At 40.5% G+C, this 14324-nt stretch overlaps 1 protein-coding gene and 2 non-coding genes across 5 annotated transcripts; all 3 read right to left on the bottom strand.

Moving 5' to 3' along the window:
• Positions 1-186: 186 nt before the first annotated feature.
• On the bottom strand, positions 187-258 carry trnaq-cug (transfer RNA glutamine (anticodon CUG)). The gene has a single exon. It is a non-coding gene; the product is annotated as a tRNA-Gln (tRNA).
• Positions 259-1937: 1679 nt separating this feature from the next.
• Positions 1938-2009, bottom strand: trnaq-uug (transfer RNA glutamine (anticodon UUG)). The gene has a single exon. It is a non-coding gene; the product is annotated as a tRNA-Gln (tRNA).
• A 1010-nt stretch (positions 2010-3019) lies between these two features.
• On the bottom strand, positions 3020-12285 carry dab2 (DAB adaptor protein 2). 3 transcript variants are annotated; one of them, XM_022191589.2, is made up of 15 exons: positions 12108-12278; positions 9270-9537; positions 9023-9162; positions 8284-8382; positions 8059-8190; positions 7327-7410; positions 7025-7051; positions 6884-6934; positions 6725-6787; positions 5287-5904; positions 4623-4746; positions 3916-4527; positions 3620-3819; positions 3451-3540; positions 3020-3353 (listed from the first exon to the last, which is right to left on the bottom strand). In XM_022191589.2, exons 2-14 carry the CDS (start codon positions 9406-9408, stop codon positions 3469-3471), a joined length of 2361 nt encoding a protein of 786 aa, XP_022047281.2. In that variant the 5' UTR covers positions 9409-9537; positions 12108-12278; the 3' UTR covers positions 3020-3353; positions 3451-3468. The 3 variants fall into 3 exon arrangements, 2 of the variants coding, with proteins under 2 accessions (XP_022047281.2, XP_022047282.2); XM_022191590.2 differs by lacking the exon at positions 5287-5904 and having other exon boundaries at positions 12108-12276; XR_007937662.1 differs by lacking the exons at positions 3020-3353; positions 3451-3540; positions 3620-3819; positions 3916-4527 and having other exon boundaries at positions 4924-5904; positions 12108-12285.
• Between the last annotated feature and the right edge of the window lie 2039 nt (positions 12286-14324).

Raw genomic sequence — 14324 nt, 5'->3', positions numbered from 1 at the left:
GTTGAATTTTAAATGCTCTTTCGATTGCTCAATGTATTTTTTGCGATTGTCAGGACATGCACATTTTATGCTGCTTGGGCAGATTGCTACTCGTCTTCCGGTAAACACGGAACCATATTTTTGTCAACTAGTATCAGGATAGTGACTTTGAGAGAAACGGCGTTTGGTCTGTTTTCTACCAAAATCAGGTCCCACCGAGATTTGAACTCGGATCGCTGGATTCAGAGTCCAGAGTGCTAACCATTACACCATGGAACCACTTGACAGCGCACTTCGCTGTCAGATTTTTCGAGGATTAGAACATAAATCACTCACAGGGAGAATGTTTAGTATGGTCGCCATTCTTGATTAACCCTGTGTCTGAGTGTCCACCTGTCCACAGTTCATGTCGCCTCTAGCACCTTGTAGACAGGTGGTAGGTGGAAGAACAGTCTACTCGGCATGCTGCGTTTACGGACATGAAGAAAGTGGGACACACCTTCATTGGGCCACTCTTGAAGCGACTGAGAGATCCGTCATGTAAACAGAAGCAGTTTTAAAACACTGCTATTAAAACAGCGAAAATAAGAAAGAATGATTAAATGGAATATATCAGTGAAGACATTATGACAGTGTTTGTAGCCTAAAAGCAGCAGAAAAAATCGATACAAGGGAAGATTCCCAAATGAGAAAAAACAAAAACTGTTTCAAATGAGCCTAAATGAAAATTATAAGCAGTCTGCTGGTCTGATATTATTTCTAGCTTTTACCATCCATATGTTGCTTTTATCATAAGGAAAGCTATAATAATACGATGAGTGACATTTTGGGGGTAGAGCTGGACTCTTTGACAGCGGTGTCTGAGAGGAGGATGCTGTCTAAGTTGCATCACCTTGGACAATGTCTCTCAGCCACTTTACGACATGCCGGTCAGTCACAGCTGCTCATTCAGCCATAGACTCATCCAACCTGGATGCACCACAGAGCACCAGGAAATCACTCCTGCTTGTGGCCATCAAACTGGATGACTCCTCACTCAGAGGGTCAGACTCTCTGAGTCAACAGACTGGACTTATTATCTTTCATTGCAAGCAGTTAAATAATTTCTCAGTTAATCTCTTGAGCTAACACTCATTAATGTGCAATAACTTGGTACATGCTATTTATTACCTCTGTGCAACAACAGACTAGTTATTACACTATATACTTACACTTTGTTTCTTAGGTAAAGCACATTCTACATTTATACTGTTTCTACTTATGTATATATTTTTAGGACATATTTTTCTACTTATGTTTATATTTTTAGGTTATATATTTCTCCTTATATGTATCTATATAATATGTTTATATTTCTGACTTTGAATGGGAGAACCTGTAACATAAGCAATTTCCCCTCGGGGATCAACAAAGTATTTCTGATTCTGATTCTGAATAATGTGTCCACTTAGAAGCATTTCATTAAAATCTAAGTTGTTTTGTCAGGACAGCCTTAAAATCCCAAGTCCTTAACTTGAATTGTGTTTTGACATTATTTGTAATGAAGAATGGAAGGAAGAAAAGTAGAAATAACATTATTTAGAGTTTAAGATTAATGTTACTGGAGAGTTAAAATGAAATCAAATGAGGATAGCAACAAATTTCTCAGAAATAATTAGTCCCAGTCTGAATTCTGACAGTTCTTTGGTAGGAAAAACAGTGAACAGCACAAATTCATGGGCTACATGCAGAGTTCTTTGGCAGATTCTTACATTTGATCCACTTTCATACCTGAGAAACAGGAAAAAGATACATGGTTTTGAGTGGTGTTCAGAATAGTGTTAACATTATGGTAAAGTCATGACACTGTCCCACCACTGTGTGGCAGGGATATACAGAAGATAGTTATTCTGTGATATGACAGATGGATTTTCCCCAAAGCAGCAGAACACTGATGTAACTGTAAGAGTTAACTAGGCAGGTTCTACCGAGATTTGAACTCGGATCACTGGATTCAAAGTCCAGAGTGCTAACCATTACACCATAGAACCCCTGTTGTGAACAACTGAGTACGTTTCTAAAACGTATATTATACAGCCTGTGAACTCAGTAGCTAAAAGCGAGTAACTGGATGGTAAATTCAGTGAAAAAGACATTTTTAATGACAAATTTTTTGAACTTTTGCTTTATGGCAGGGATGTCAAACTCATTCCACAAAGGGCCGGTGTGGTTGCAGGTTTTTGTTCCAGCTAAGCAGCATCACACCAGACGTGACTCATTTAATCAACCAATCTCAGTCTCCAGACAGGTGATTGGTCAGACTGTGTGCTGTAGATCTGTTGGAACTAAATGCTGTAGCCTAGAGCACACAGTCTGACCAATCACCTGTCTGGAGACTGAGATTGGTTGATTAAATGAGTCAGGTCTAGTGTGATGCTGCTTAGTTGGAACAAAAACCTGCAGCCACACCAGCCCTTTGTGGAATGAGTTTGACATCCCTGCTATATGGTCAGGATGATGAAACTGTTCATTTGCTGTTAAAGGAAATCTCAATGAACCCTTTGTTAATGCAACATTTTCTAGGTCTGCCTGGTTTGTGTAGCTCGCTTGAAACTGTTGCACAACTGTCATCTTTTCCCATATGGCGCTTCTATGTAATGGTCAACATTTCAGACTCTGAACATGTTTGAGTTCATATCTCTCTGGAAGCTACTTTCAAAAACTGTACAGAAAAGTGAATACAAGTTGTTCGGGATAATCACAGCCTCTAGATCCGAGCTAAGACCGCTACATTCAGAATCTCGAATGCTAATCATTACATGATATCTGTATGTTATTATTACAGAGACTATAATTTGACAGTGACAGACAGTAATGTGGAAAAAGAAAGCTTCAGGGCTTAAGTAGGTAAGCTCTGTTTACAGAAGATGTTTGGAATAAAGACTCAAGTAATCATTTTAATAGACATATTACAATTAATCCAGCTAAAGAAAGACCTAATGAAAATGAACAGATGCTGACCAGACACAGGCTGAAACGGCAGAGACTGACTGTCAACAACTTGCAGGGTTATGATTGATTTATTTTATTTCTTTAACAAAGACAGCATCAGCAGTGAACCTCTTTTGGACATGTCTTCTCTCACACAGCACATTTCTTTCTTCAGCAGATCACGACATAACATTTACTTCTTGGATCAGTGGTCGTCAGGAATAAGAGAACTACTGATTGGAAAGACAAAAAAAAAAACATCATGAGAGGTGAGGGTGTTAAAAAAAAAACGGGTGGGTCAGGGACAAGAGTTAGAAAAGTTCATCATTCAGATTGTCTTGCACAGAGCAGCTCATCCCAAAGGTGTTATTTGATGTGAAGATCTTCTTTTCACTCCATTTCAACTGTGAGGGCACAAGAGAAAAACTGTCCGTCATTACAGTCTTTACCCTAAAGTGGTGAAGCAAGGTAATGAATGAAGCAACATGAACACATACTCACTTATGAACAAGGTTGTAGTCAAGCAAAGGGATTTCCAAACGCATCCCCAAAAGCACCTGTTGAACCAGAGCTCTGACCAACAGAAGCATTCTGCCAAAAGATCGAGGAAAAATTCAATTAAATAGGGTCATGTGGTATTATGGCAAAATGTGTGAGAAAATGTCTGTACCATAGCTACAGGTGGAACTCCAAATGGACTGGAATCTGGTGCTCCAAATGCTTGATCAAACATGTCCTGATTGAGGCCTTGTCCCTGGGATGGTGCCGAGTTGTTTGAGACGGGAGCAGAAGAGAATGCAGCGTCAAGGAGGCCGGCGTTAAAGTTTGGAGCTGGAGCAGCGGCTGGAGCAGGAGCTGCTTTAGGAACATCTAAACAGGCACAAAACAACACGGGGCACCATCAGTCTCATGGTCATACACTACTTTGTACAACTCTGAATAAAGACAATGCTGCAGCTAGGTTACCATTAGCAAGTGACATTTGTTTGATATCGAAGTCATCATGATCTGCAGAATCCTGAGCCACGCCCACTTTACTGGAAAAGTACTGATCGAAAGCCCCGGCCTCTTTGCTGCCGGAGGCTGGAGCAGAGCCGGACACGAGCTCCCCTTTCCTTGCTGGGATGGCGGGTGGTTTGGCAAGCTGGAAGTCCTTGAACATGTCCTTTCCAGTCTTCTTCTCTTTATCTCCGAGAGGATCCAAAGCTGTGAAGGCACTGTTCTCTACTTTTGGAGGCGCCTCCTTGGCAGGTGGTCTTGGAGGAGGGCGTGAAGGACCCTGCTGGTCACCCATTCCTGGGAAGGCACCAGGTTGGAAGGGATTGGTCACGGGGGGCTGACTCCAAGCGAGGTGGGGCGGAGAGAGAGGTGGGGGGCTAAATGGCGGCTGCATCGGATGGCCCCAAGCTGTCGGTGGTATGGGTAGACCACCAAAGGCTGATGGCTGAGGGTAGGCCGGCCTGGGGCCTGGAACTGTCACCCCTGGCATGGAGAACATGTTGGGTGCAGCGGGGGTGGGTCCCCACATGGTTGCAGTGGGGATACTTGTGGTAGCTGGCAGACCTAACTGAAGATTCCCTGAATATGAACAAAAAAATACATTTACATTTATAAAGGAAGAAAACAAAAAGCCTTAAAACACATTTAGATGAAGTGCAACTCTTGTGTATTACCCAGAGCGGCTATGGAGGAAGAGTTTGTGGGTGTACTGTTGAAAAGGTCAGCCGAAGCAGATGACCCTTCAGACTGACTGGGAGCAGCAAACAGCTCTTCTCCAAACAGGTCACTTGATGAGGCCTATTCATGACGAATAAAAGAAAAACAGTAAATAATATCGCACCATATATACATAATTCATACACTGTAAGGGTTCAACCAAACGAACAAATAAACGACTATATATAACAATTACATACGTTAGAAATAAATACTGTTTACCTGAAACTCGATGCATATGCATGCTTGGTCACTTACCAGTGCTTTTGTCACTGAAGCATGAGTGTTAGAAAAATAGATTAAGAACAGAGAGGACAAAAGGTAGTTGATTGTTCAGCAGCGCAGTCAAAATGTAATTTACTCAAGCCAGTTAGAGAAGCATGTGACCACCTGTGCATGCACAAAGACAGAGCAGATCTAAATAAGACTTAAACCGCAGGTCTAAATTACAGGCCTTGCATTTGATCTAAACCCAGTGCATTCTCCAGCATATCCTGTCAGACACCAGTGCATAACTTAAAGGCTCAGAAAGGGAGAGGTTAGCTCCAACTGTGTAGCAAACCCATCTTTATGCACAACACATGCAATTGTACTGTGATTCAGCTGACTATGCAACGTCACCTTTGCACTCCTTCGACCTCGTCCCGACTTAGAGTTCTGTGGAGGCGGGTTTATGAGAACTGAATCCTTGCTATGAGTCACTGGGGGTTCTGGGCGATGACTTGTGCCGTTCGAGACAGGGGAAGTTTTCAAAGAGGAGTCAAAAAATGGGTTTTTGGTTGAGAGAACTAGTCCAGATTCATTTCCGTCCATCATGGTAATCGTGCTGCCCTGAGTTATTTTGCCCCCTAGTGGCCACTGTCCATTACTGAGCGCGAGGATCATGGTCTTACTGGATAACCCATTTATCTGCTGACTGAGAGGTTCGGAGTCTCCATTCAAACCACCGTTAATAATTGTCTTACTAGTGCTGCCAGTTGTGCTGTTGAGGTGGTTGGTGAGGGAGATCTGTGCATTATCGGGTGCCAGCCGAGCGGGTGGTTTAGAAAGGGGGTCATCTCTGAAAGGGTCACTGTCTGGGGCTGGGAAGTAGCCAAAAGTTGAGGAAAAGGGATTCTCTGTGTGGGGAGATGCCCTATAGTCAGGGGCACAGGAATTAACAAGGGGGTTTCCCTTTATGCAATTCTGATTGCTGTCAAGTTCATCAGAAAAGTCCAGCAAGAGAATATCATTAGAGTCCTGGTTAACATGAGAGGGACAGTGAGAGAGAGAAGAAGAGTTATGAATCAATTCTGCAGAAGAAGATAAACAAGTGTTAACAAAATGAACAATGAATCACATGGTGTGAAAAGACATTTCAAAGCTGCTACTGGTAGAATATTTACGTCAAAATCACAGTGTCATATTAAACTTGATGGTAAATCACAGTCCAGAGTCCAGTTTCCAACTTAGAATATTACGTTGTTACTAAATCCCAACTTGCTTTGAAGAGCAGCAAGACTGTCACAAACACGCTAAAGTCAGCACTTGCTACTTGACCTGAAACTCAAGCTAATGAGATGTTTCAGTAAAAGATTACCAGAAATTACAACCACAGGGGTCAACAAATTCTACTTGTAGCAGCTTTAAAGTTTTGATGAATAACAATGAGATTGGCAAACATAAAGCATAAACTCAATTCTTAAAAGATTCTTTTGAGCCTAAAATGGTATGAAATCTGATGATGATTAAACACAAAACTGCAGTCTTTTCAGAATTGAGCTCATACACACACAAACATGGAATGATCTGGAAGCTGCTATGATTATTCAGCTGAGCCATTTTTCTCACAAATATGCTAAATCAAGCCTAAGAAACACATTTTTTTGCAGATTTTTTCCAAAAGGTACTGCTACAAATTATGTTCTGGTTTTAAAAAGAAACTTAGTGAATGAGGAGCAGATGGTAGGTATAAAGAAAAAGGACACAGTAAGTAAAATACTGTAAATATCTTGCTACACTTGAAGAATAATCCCAGGGCAATGCCCAGAATAAGTGCCCGCTTTGGCATTACACTTACATTTGGAGCCCGGATGTCTGGAGGGGTCGACATGTCTCCAAAAAGGTCAAGCTGCTCCACTGGCTGGATTTCAAAAAGAAACAGAAACATACTGTATTTATCCAGCTTCTAAAAATCTGTAATAATTCATTCACTGTTAAGCAGAGTCTAAATTCTTACTTGGGCAGCTTTTGCTCCACTCGCCGTACTCAGGACGGCATCATTTCCATTCTAAAGATTAAAAAAAAAAGAAAAGCAGAAGGTTGGAGAAAAAGCTACAGAGACTAGATTTAAAACGAACAAGACCTTCAAACTACTTACCTCAACTACTGTGCTGCCATTTTCCCCCTGTAAACAGAGCTAGATTGTTAATGATTATACTTATTTTCTTAATTTAGTGAAGAATGTGTCATTTCAATGGAATGTGTGAGGATGTGATTCACTGAGAGAACACAGAGAGGCAGTGTTGACACTTGGGAGGTGCGTACAGTATGTACCCTGTCAGAGCTCCCACATGACCACGCCAAATGCTTTTCTTTCAGAAAGAAAATGTTGTCACTGCCCAGCTTTGGAGCAAAGAAAAAAAAAACTTTTTCCAAGTCAAAAGCTTCTGAGTCAGTTACCTTCTGCGGGGCCTCTGTTTCTTTCTTCCTCATGTTGAAGATGACCTGGAAGAGGTCTTTCAGATCGACGACCAGGGGCTCAGCCTGTGTGGCGACAGAAAGACATTTTCATTGTTGTCTGTCTGTCTTTGATGTCTGTGCAGTATTTGATTTTCCCTGTTATGCATGTCTCATCAAATGTAAATAAAAGACAAGTATAGTCTGTGGGTCTGAGAAGTAAAGCTAATGCAGAAGTGTTAAACCTGTATTCTTTCTAACAGCCAGCAGGGGGCGATTCCTCTGGCTCGAAATGGTCTGATTGTGCAGAAGTTTACGAGAAAGTGATCCTACTTCTCCGATTTGTTACCTCAGTAAAAGTTTTTCTACTGAGTTTATGGTCTTTATCACTAGTTTTAAGACTTTTTAAATATAGCATGATGATCAATTTGTAAATTATGGTCCCATTTAGAGAAAAATAGATGATAAAGCAGGTTATGCTTCAGGGCGGGGCTTCCTTGTGATTGACAGGTGCCTACTATATTGGTGTGCATTGTGTAGTGTAGTTCTCCAGCCAGATCCATCACTTGTTTATGTCATCTGGTTTAAAAATCCAAAATGGCCAAATGTCTGACTTTAAGCTTTAAAATGCTCGTTCAGAAACCAATAAATGACATCATGGGGCTTTAGCCATCTTTTATATGCAGTCTATGGTACATCTTTGACAGGGTATGACTGTTTTCTTATGGCTGTTACCTGTTGTGCAGTCTTTATGGCAAAGAATTGATGCTGTCCTTCTGCTCCACACACATATCCAAATGCCCTGTTATCTGTTACATCTCTGGCAATGAAGGAGATCTTATTCACCACGTGTTCATGCTCAATCACCTGAGTAACGAGGGATAAAGATTTCTATTAGCAACGCAAAGACATTCTCTAGGTTGTAGCCTGACAGTAATGGCAGGAAACAGCAGAACTCACTCCCGATCTCTCATCAATGATCTTGATACCCGACATAGAAATGTTGATCCAGATCCTCTGTTTGTGCTTGCCTTGGGATCGGGCAGCTACTGCCATACCCTGGGAGAAAGAAAATGAAAAACGACATTACTCTGCTGCAGCAGTGTACAGCATATACAAACACATTTTAACCGTTTTCCACTGGAGCAAGTAGCAAGCTGTTCCAAAGTGGCCTGAACCTGCGTGCATGTTTAGATTGCAAGACTCATTCTTGTAGGTCCTATTTGGGGAAATAAAAGTATCTACTGTGGGGAAGGTACTATTGAGCATTCCTAAAAAAAATTGCTGTGGCACACTAATTGGTTGAATTTGGAGAAAACCAATGGTGATTGGTTTAACTTGAAGAGGACAACAAACACCTCATCAAGAATCAGTCCTCACTTAAAATTTGTCATATAGGCGGCCATAACAAGTCGTCTACTGTTCTATTTCCTATGTGCTAATAAAACTGGAGTTATGTCTAGTAGCTAGTCTTTGGTACTGTTTTGGTTGTAATGGAAACAGAAATGATCAAAAGGACCATTATGGGGCCCTTCCTGCAAACATTTGCAAATCCTTGTACATGCCCAAGTTGCTGCAGTGGAAAGCCGCCAACTATTTTAAAAATGTTACTCATAATAAATTTTAAAATGGCACAACCTTTATATTTTTAAATGAGTATCAGTGCCAGCAGGACAAACTTTCAGGTCCCATGCTCTACCTTAAGTTTCATCATGGAGTCCTGGCACATCTTGTCTCCTCGTGCCTCTGAGACATCATCGATGCCGATCAGCTTGGCCTTGTACCTTACGCCATCCCCTTGGAACCTGCCCAGCAGGTACTCATCTGTCTTCTCTGGTACTGTTGATAAAGTTCAACAAAGTTACAATTTGTGCCAGATCTTAAATGAAAGGTCAATTTCAAGTCCTGACAAACGGTATCGAGGCCACATCCTCTCCGTCGCTTACCTTTCTTTTTCTCTTTCTTGAACGGGACTCTGGATGCGGCCGTCGATGGGGAGTTGGGAGCGCTGGTGGAGCCTGTGGTCATGGAGGCGAGGTCGGGATCGGCAGCTACTGGAGTGCTGTTTTCCACCTCTGCAGACATGATGTGGAGTGAGCCTCTCTGGACAAGTGGACAATCGGAGGTAAAGCTGGCGGCAGCTCCGGGTTCGGGGGCAGTGAGGTCAAGCGAGCATATGACTCAACACCCACACATGCTTCTCCTGTTGTTTGCCTGGAGCAGAAAAAGTGAAGTGGGACAGAGTGTGTGGTTGAGGGAGGGAAAAGAAGATGAGAGGTTAACAGACACTCTTCCCTAGTAAATCTGCAAACAAGATACTGGGTTGTAAAAGTGCAACAGTTAAAACACTTTGGTCACTGCGAGAACGGTTTGTCAGTCGCTGCTGAGAAGATTTTTTTTTGCACATCATAAGCAATCATATTATTTAACAATGCACAGTAAACATTTACAAGCACAGAAACACCCATCAAGAGAGCAGCATAATGACATATGACCAATAAAACATCATGGCTTCATAAGAACACACAGATCTGCTTTGAGCATGCTGTGTCTTACGGAGTCCTAAACACTAAGAACGCCCTGCTCACAGTCATCTCTTTGCAAATCTGCTACAATCCTGCCAAATTAGAGTTTTATTAATTAAGGAAGGAACAACTGAGTATCACTGTAACTGCACTGACTGAGTGGAAAAAAAAAAAAAGTCATTTTGCAATCCGACTGCCACATCATGTGATTTGTCAGACCAATAAAGTTTCTGCCTGAATCAGTGAGCTACACTCTGGCTTAACAGCATCATGCCAGTAAACTGCATCTTCATTTTAACAACTACATCACCAATTAATCCACCAAAAACAGTCATGAATACCTCTACATCTACTATGCAGGAAACACATGAGACACAAACAGCATCACAGTGGATTTTAAGATTCACCCACATCGCCTTATTTATGTTTGATGTATAAAACTTCTTTTATTTGAATATATAAAGATTAGGACACTTAAAAGTCAAACAATAAAGCAACAATGCAGGTAAATTTTAAAATAATGCATACTCTTTTTATGTACAACGATTAAAATACTAGCAGCTCAAATCTTGCTCTATGTTACAGGGACATACCTTTAGGACCAGCTCCAGAGGCTACACTGACTAGAGCACCGCTGTAAAGAGCCTGTGGGTGCTGTTGGACAGACCAAAGGTTGGAAATGGGCAAAGGTTGAGCAATTACCTGAAGTTAATCTTACGCTAACAGAGCAGAAGATCTCGTGATGCCCAGCTAAGCAATTGCAAACGGAAATTTGAGTCTTTAAAATGATAATTTAACCACAGTGCTCTGATGTTCAAGCTGCCTGTAAAATCTAAACTTAACAAAGCCATAAAAATCGACTTGTAATGATCCACAAAGGAGGAGAAAGAAAATTCAAATTCAACTCTGTAATCATTCAAATTGAGACTGATTGCGTCCAAATACTGTTTTCACTCCACAGAGACTGTTTACAGTGAAATCAATAAAGCTGATAATAAATCAGATCCATAAAGGAAATGAGAGTTATGCAGGATAAGATACCAGATGTGAGCTCTCAGGTCAGTGAGTGTGTCCCAGCTTTGTGCCAGCAGAGACCGGCACCAGAACACAGAGATAAACATTTATTCAAAGTGGAAGTTGCCCGATACATTTTAAATCGAGTGCGAGTTAATGAGATGAGGATTACATCATCAGAGCTACTGTACAATTGTAAAATAATAAAAACTTCACTTTATCTGGTAGCACCAGTTTCCCTGTGAAGGAGGCAAGCACAAAAAGGCCTTGTATGTTTGGTCCAGCATGCTGGCATGTAAATTCCTGCAACATGCTGTTTTTGTTGCAACACCATGAAGCGCAGAAAGACGTTGATGCTCCATCTGCACGAGCGTGACAAATGATTGCTCTTGTCCAGTAACTGCTGTGGTGCCAGAGTCCCTCTGAGCTGAACGAACATCTAATAAAAAGGGTGAGATGTCAGCTGTTCACTGCAGATATCAGTTAAAGGATTACACTTTAACCACTATTTCAAATGGTGGCTACGACAACCAGATGAGGAGGAAAATCAGCAGCTTTTTTTTTTTTTTTTTTTTTTTTTTTTACAGCATCCACCAGTGTCACAACACAAAACAGCACTACACAAGTGTAAATTTATATTTGTCAGCAGAATAACAGTAGTGCAGGGGCAGAAATGTCACAATCCTGGGCCGTCAGGAAACGTAAACTACTGCACATCTGGAGGAAATCAGGGAATGACTCAGTCTGCAAGTGAATGAGATGGTGAAATACCACAGGCCCACTGTGAACACAGAGGCCAGGCAAGCACTTTCAGACAAGACGAGTATACGTTTGCTCTAAAACTAAGATGTATATGAGGATAGATGGTGCAGGATTTCACGGCAAGTCAGACACTTAGGCAAGATTCAAGAGGAATGGAGTTAGAAAGAAAAAGAAAAAACTTGTAGGTAGAAACTTGTCCCAGCAAAGGCAGAAAATGACATTAAAATGAGTCACAAAGGAAACAACAACGTTAAATAAAGTTTTACCTGCCAACGTTTGGAGCCATGAGTACTTTTAATGTGGAAAAAACAGTTGATTTGAAGTTCAGGCTTAAAACGAAACGCTCACACAAACATCTGCACTTTTATTGTGGTTTACATAGGAGAACTCAGCAACATCTACTTCTAAACGACTACCTGCACTCCTTCAGATCCTTAATTAATGCAACAATGGAGCATGCAGTGGGACAGCACAGTGACCTACCTGTTAGAAAGCTGAAATCCTACCGGACAAACACGGACTTTTGTTCCCGTGATGCCTCAGAGACTCCGCTGCAAAGTGAGTGCAAATCAAACACAGCTTCGGAAAACGAGCAGGAGTCAGATGTTTTCCGCTAAATGCCGTGGACAGAAAGGAGAGACTGCAGCGAACTCCCAGTTTAACCCTTCACTGGCTGACAACTGGCAGAGGGGCGGAACCAAAGCAGGCCAACATGTAGCTGGAAGTGGGTCAGGAGCGGTACCGCGTCCACGAAGACATTTGTCATTAAAAACACACGTGTTCTCATAAATTCACTTCTGTGTTTTTATCTGTCAGACTGTTGAAGAACGATCAGGCCTCTTTTCAGCTCATTTCACCCTCTATTTGTCTACACTTTTGGATATTGCACTTTGAAAAAAAATATCAAGTATAAGTCACAACAAGATTTTTTAAAGAAATGTGATGTTTGTGTTATGAAAGTATTTATTTGCCCCAATTTAGCTAGAAAAATCATTGACCACATTAACAATGCCTAGACTGTATTTCTGATTAATCTAACATCATTGTCATTGAAAAAAACCCTGCTTTTCTTTAAAAAGTAAGGACGTTTCTAAGTGGCCCCAAACTTTGATTGGTAGTGTACATTTTGACTAAAAATGAAAATCTTGGTGTCAAAATTTAGAATAAAAAACTCAAAGCTTTATTGAAATGCATTGTTTATTTATATTCTACATAGCCCAAATTAAAAGGAAAAGGTAAAATGAAAATTAAAAGGACGACATATATCGATCAGTGTTGACAAGATAGAGATAGGTGGGGTTTTTTGGTTTGTTTGGGATTTCATTTTTTTGTCAGAAATGGGTTAATCAGTTGCCCCAATTAAAAAAGCGTTAAACAGGTATTTGTATATCATATGTGTTTTTATGTTTTATTATCTTTTTTTATGTTTCTTAGCTGGTTTTTAATTATTTAATGTTTTAAAGTTTTGCGAACCACGTTGTAACTCCAGTTACAAGTCAGTTATTTAAAAAAATAATTATACTAATAATAAGAAAAATACTGATTACTGGGTCCAGTAAACAGCTAGGTTGATTCCAGCTTCAAAAGTCCAAGAGAGCAGCAGATCTTTACTTAAATACACACTAAAAAAAACACAGTTACAAGTGAACTTCATCCAATTGAAAAGGTTACTTTAAGTCAAATAAAAGTGTGTATGTACGGCCCTGTAAGAGTCAAAGGACTCATTACAGAACAGTGGCCCCTGTGATTGATGCAGGCTACTGTTTGTATTGTATTATTAGACTTTTATCTCTGGTGCATGTGTCAGCAGCATTTTACTGCTGTAATTGGCTGAGTTCATTTTTAATGATTTAGGAGTGAAACTAATGATTACTTTCATTAAAGATCAATCTACTGTTTTTATCTTTTCTTTTATTTCATTTTATTTTATTGATGTGCTTATTGCTTGTTCTGTTTGTATAAATTCAGACATTAATGGGAAATGCCACTACAATTAAACAGAGCTCAAAGTGACACCATCACTAAGCTTGTCATGTTGAACCGGTGACCAAAAACTTCAAAAGGATAAATTATTTAAATAAGTAAGAAGACAGGTGTTAAATCTAAAGAGTTGCAATCATGAAACTTGTGGCATCTTTGCAAGATAAGAAAGGCTTGCCTAATAGTCAAAGTCAGTTTTATTTATAAAGCAAAAACGACACAAAACTGTCGTGTTGAACACCTGACATAGCAGATCATACAAACACAATAACTGAAATAGAAATGTAACTTATAAAAACTATGAAATATGAAGAATAAAAAGGTGCAATGCAATAACAGATCAAGTTAGGTTGTGAAGGTAGAAAGGTAAGCTCTTCCATAGATCAGGAGAAGCCACTGTGATGACCCAATCAATCCCCTCTTATTCGTCCCTGGATCTTGGAACATTGAAGAGCGTCTGGTTGGTCAACATTGGTGTGCTGTTTAGTCTGCTGAATAGGGTGTTTTCAACCCATTTCAAACCTTAAAAACAGTAAATAAATACAAAAAACCCTAAAGTCAGATATCTAAATGAACAACTTGTATCTTGTGTCATCCTTTTTTTCTCCAAGTGTGTAGGAGAACCTGCAGCAGCTGCTAGAAACGTTAAAGTTCCTCTGTAGAGCGTGAGTTTTGTTTATCGGCTGTGAACTGCTGTAGAAAGATCCAACATGGCTGTCT

Source organism: Acanthochromis polyacanthus, chromosome 18, assembly GCF_021347895.1.
Source record: "Acanthochromis polyacanthus isolate Apoly-LR-REF ecotype Palm Island chromosome 18, KAUST_Apoly_ChrSc, whole genome shotgun sequence".
NCBI lineage: Eukaryota > Metazoa > Chordata > Actinopteri > Pomacentridae > Acanthochromis > Acanthochromis polyacanthus.
The sequence above is the reverse complement of the archived record's forward strand: the minus strand, read 5'-3'. Positions and strand labels throughout refer to the sequence as shown.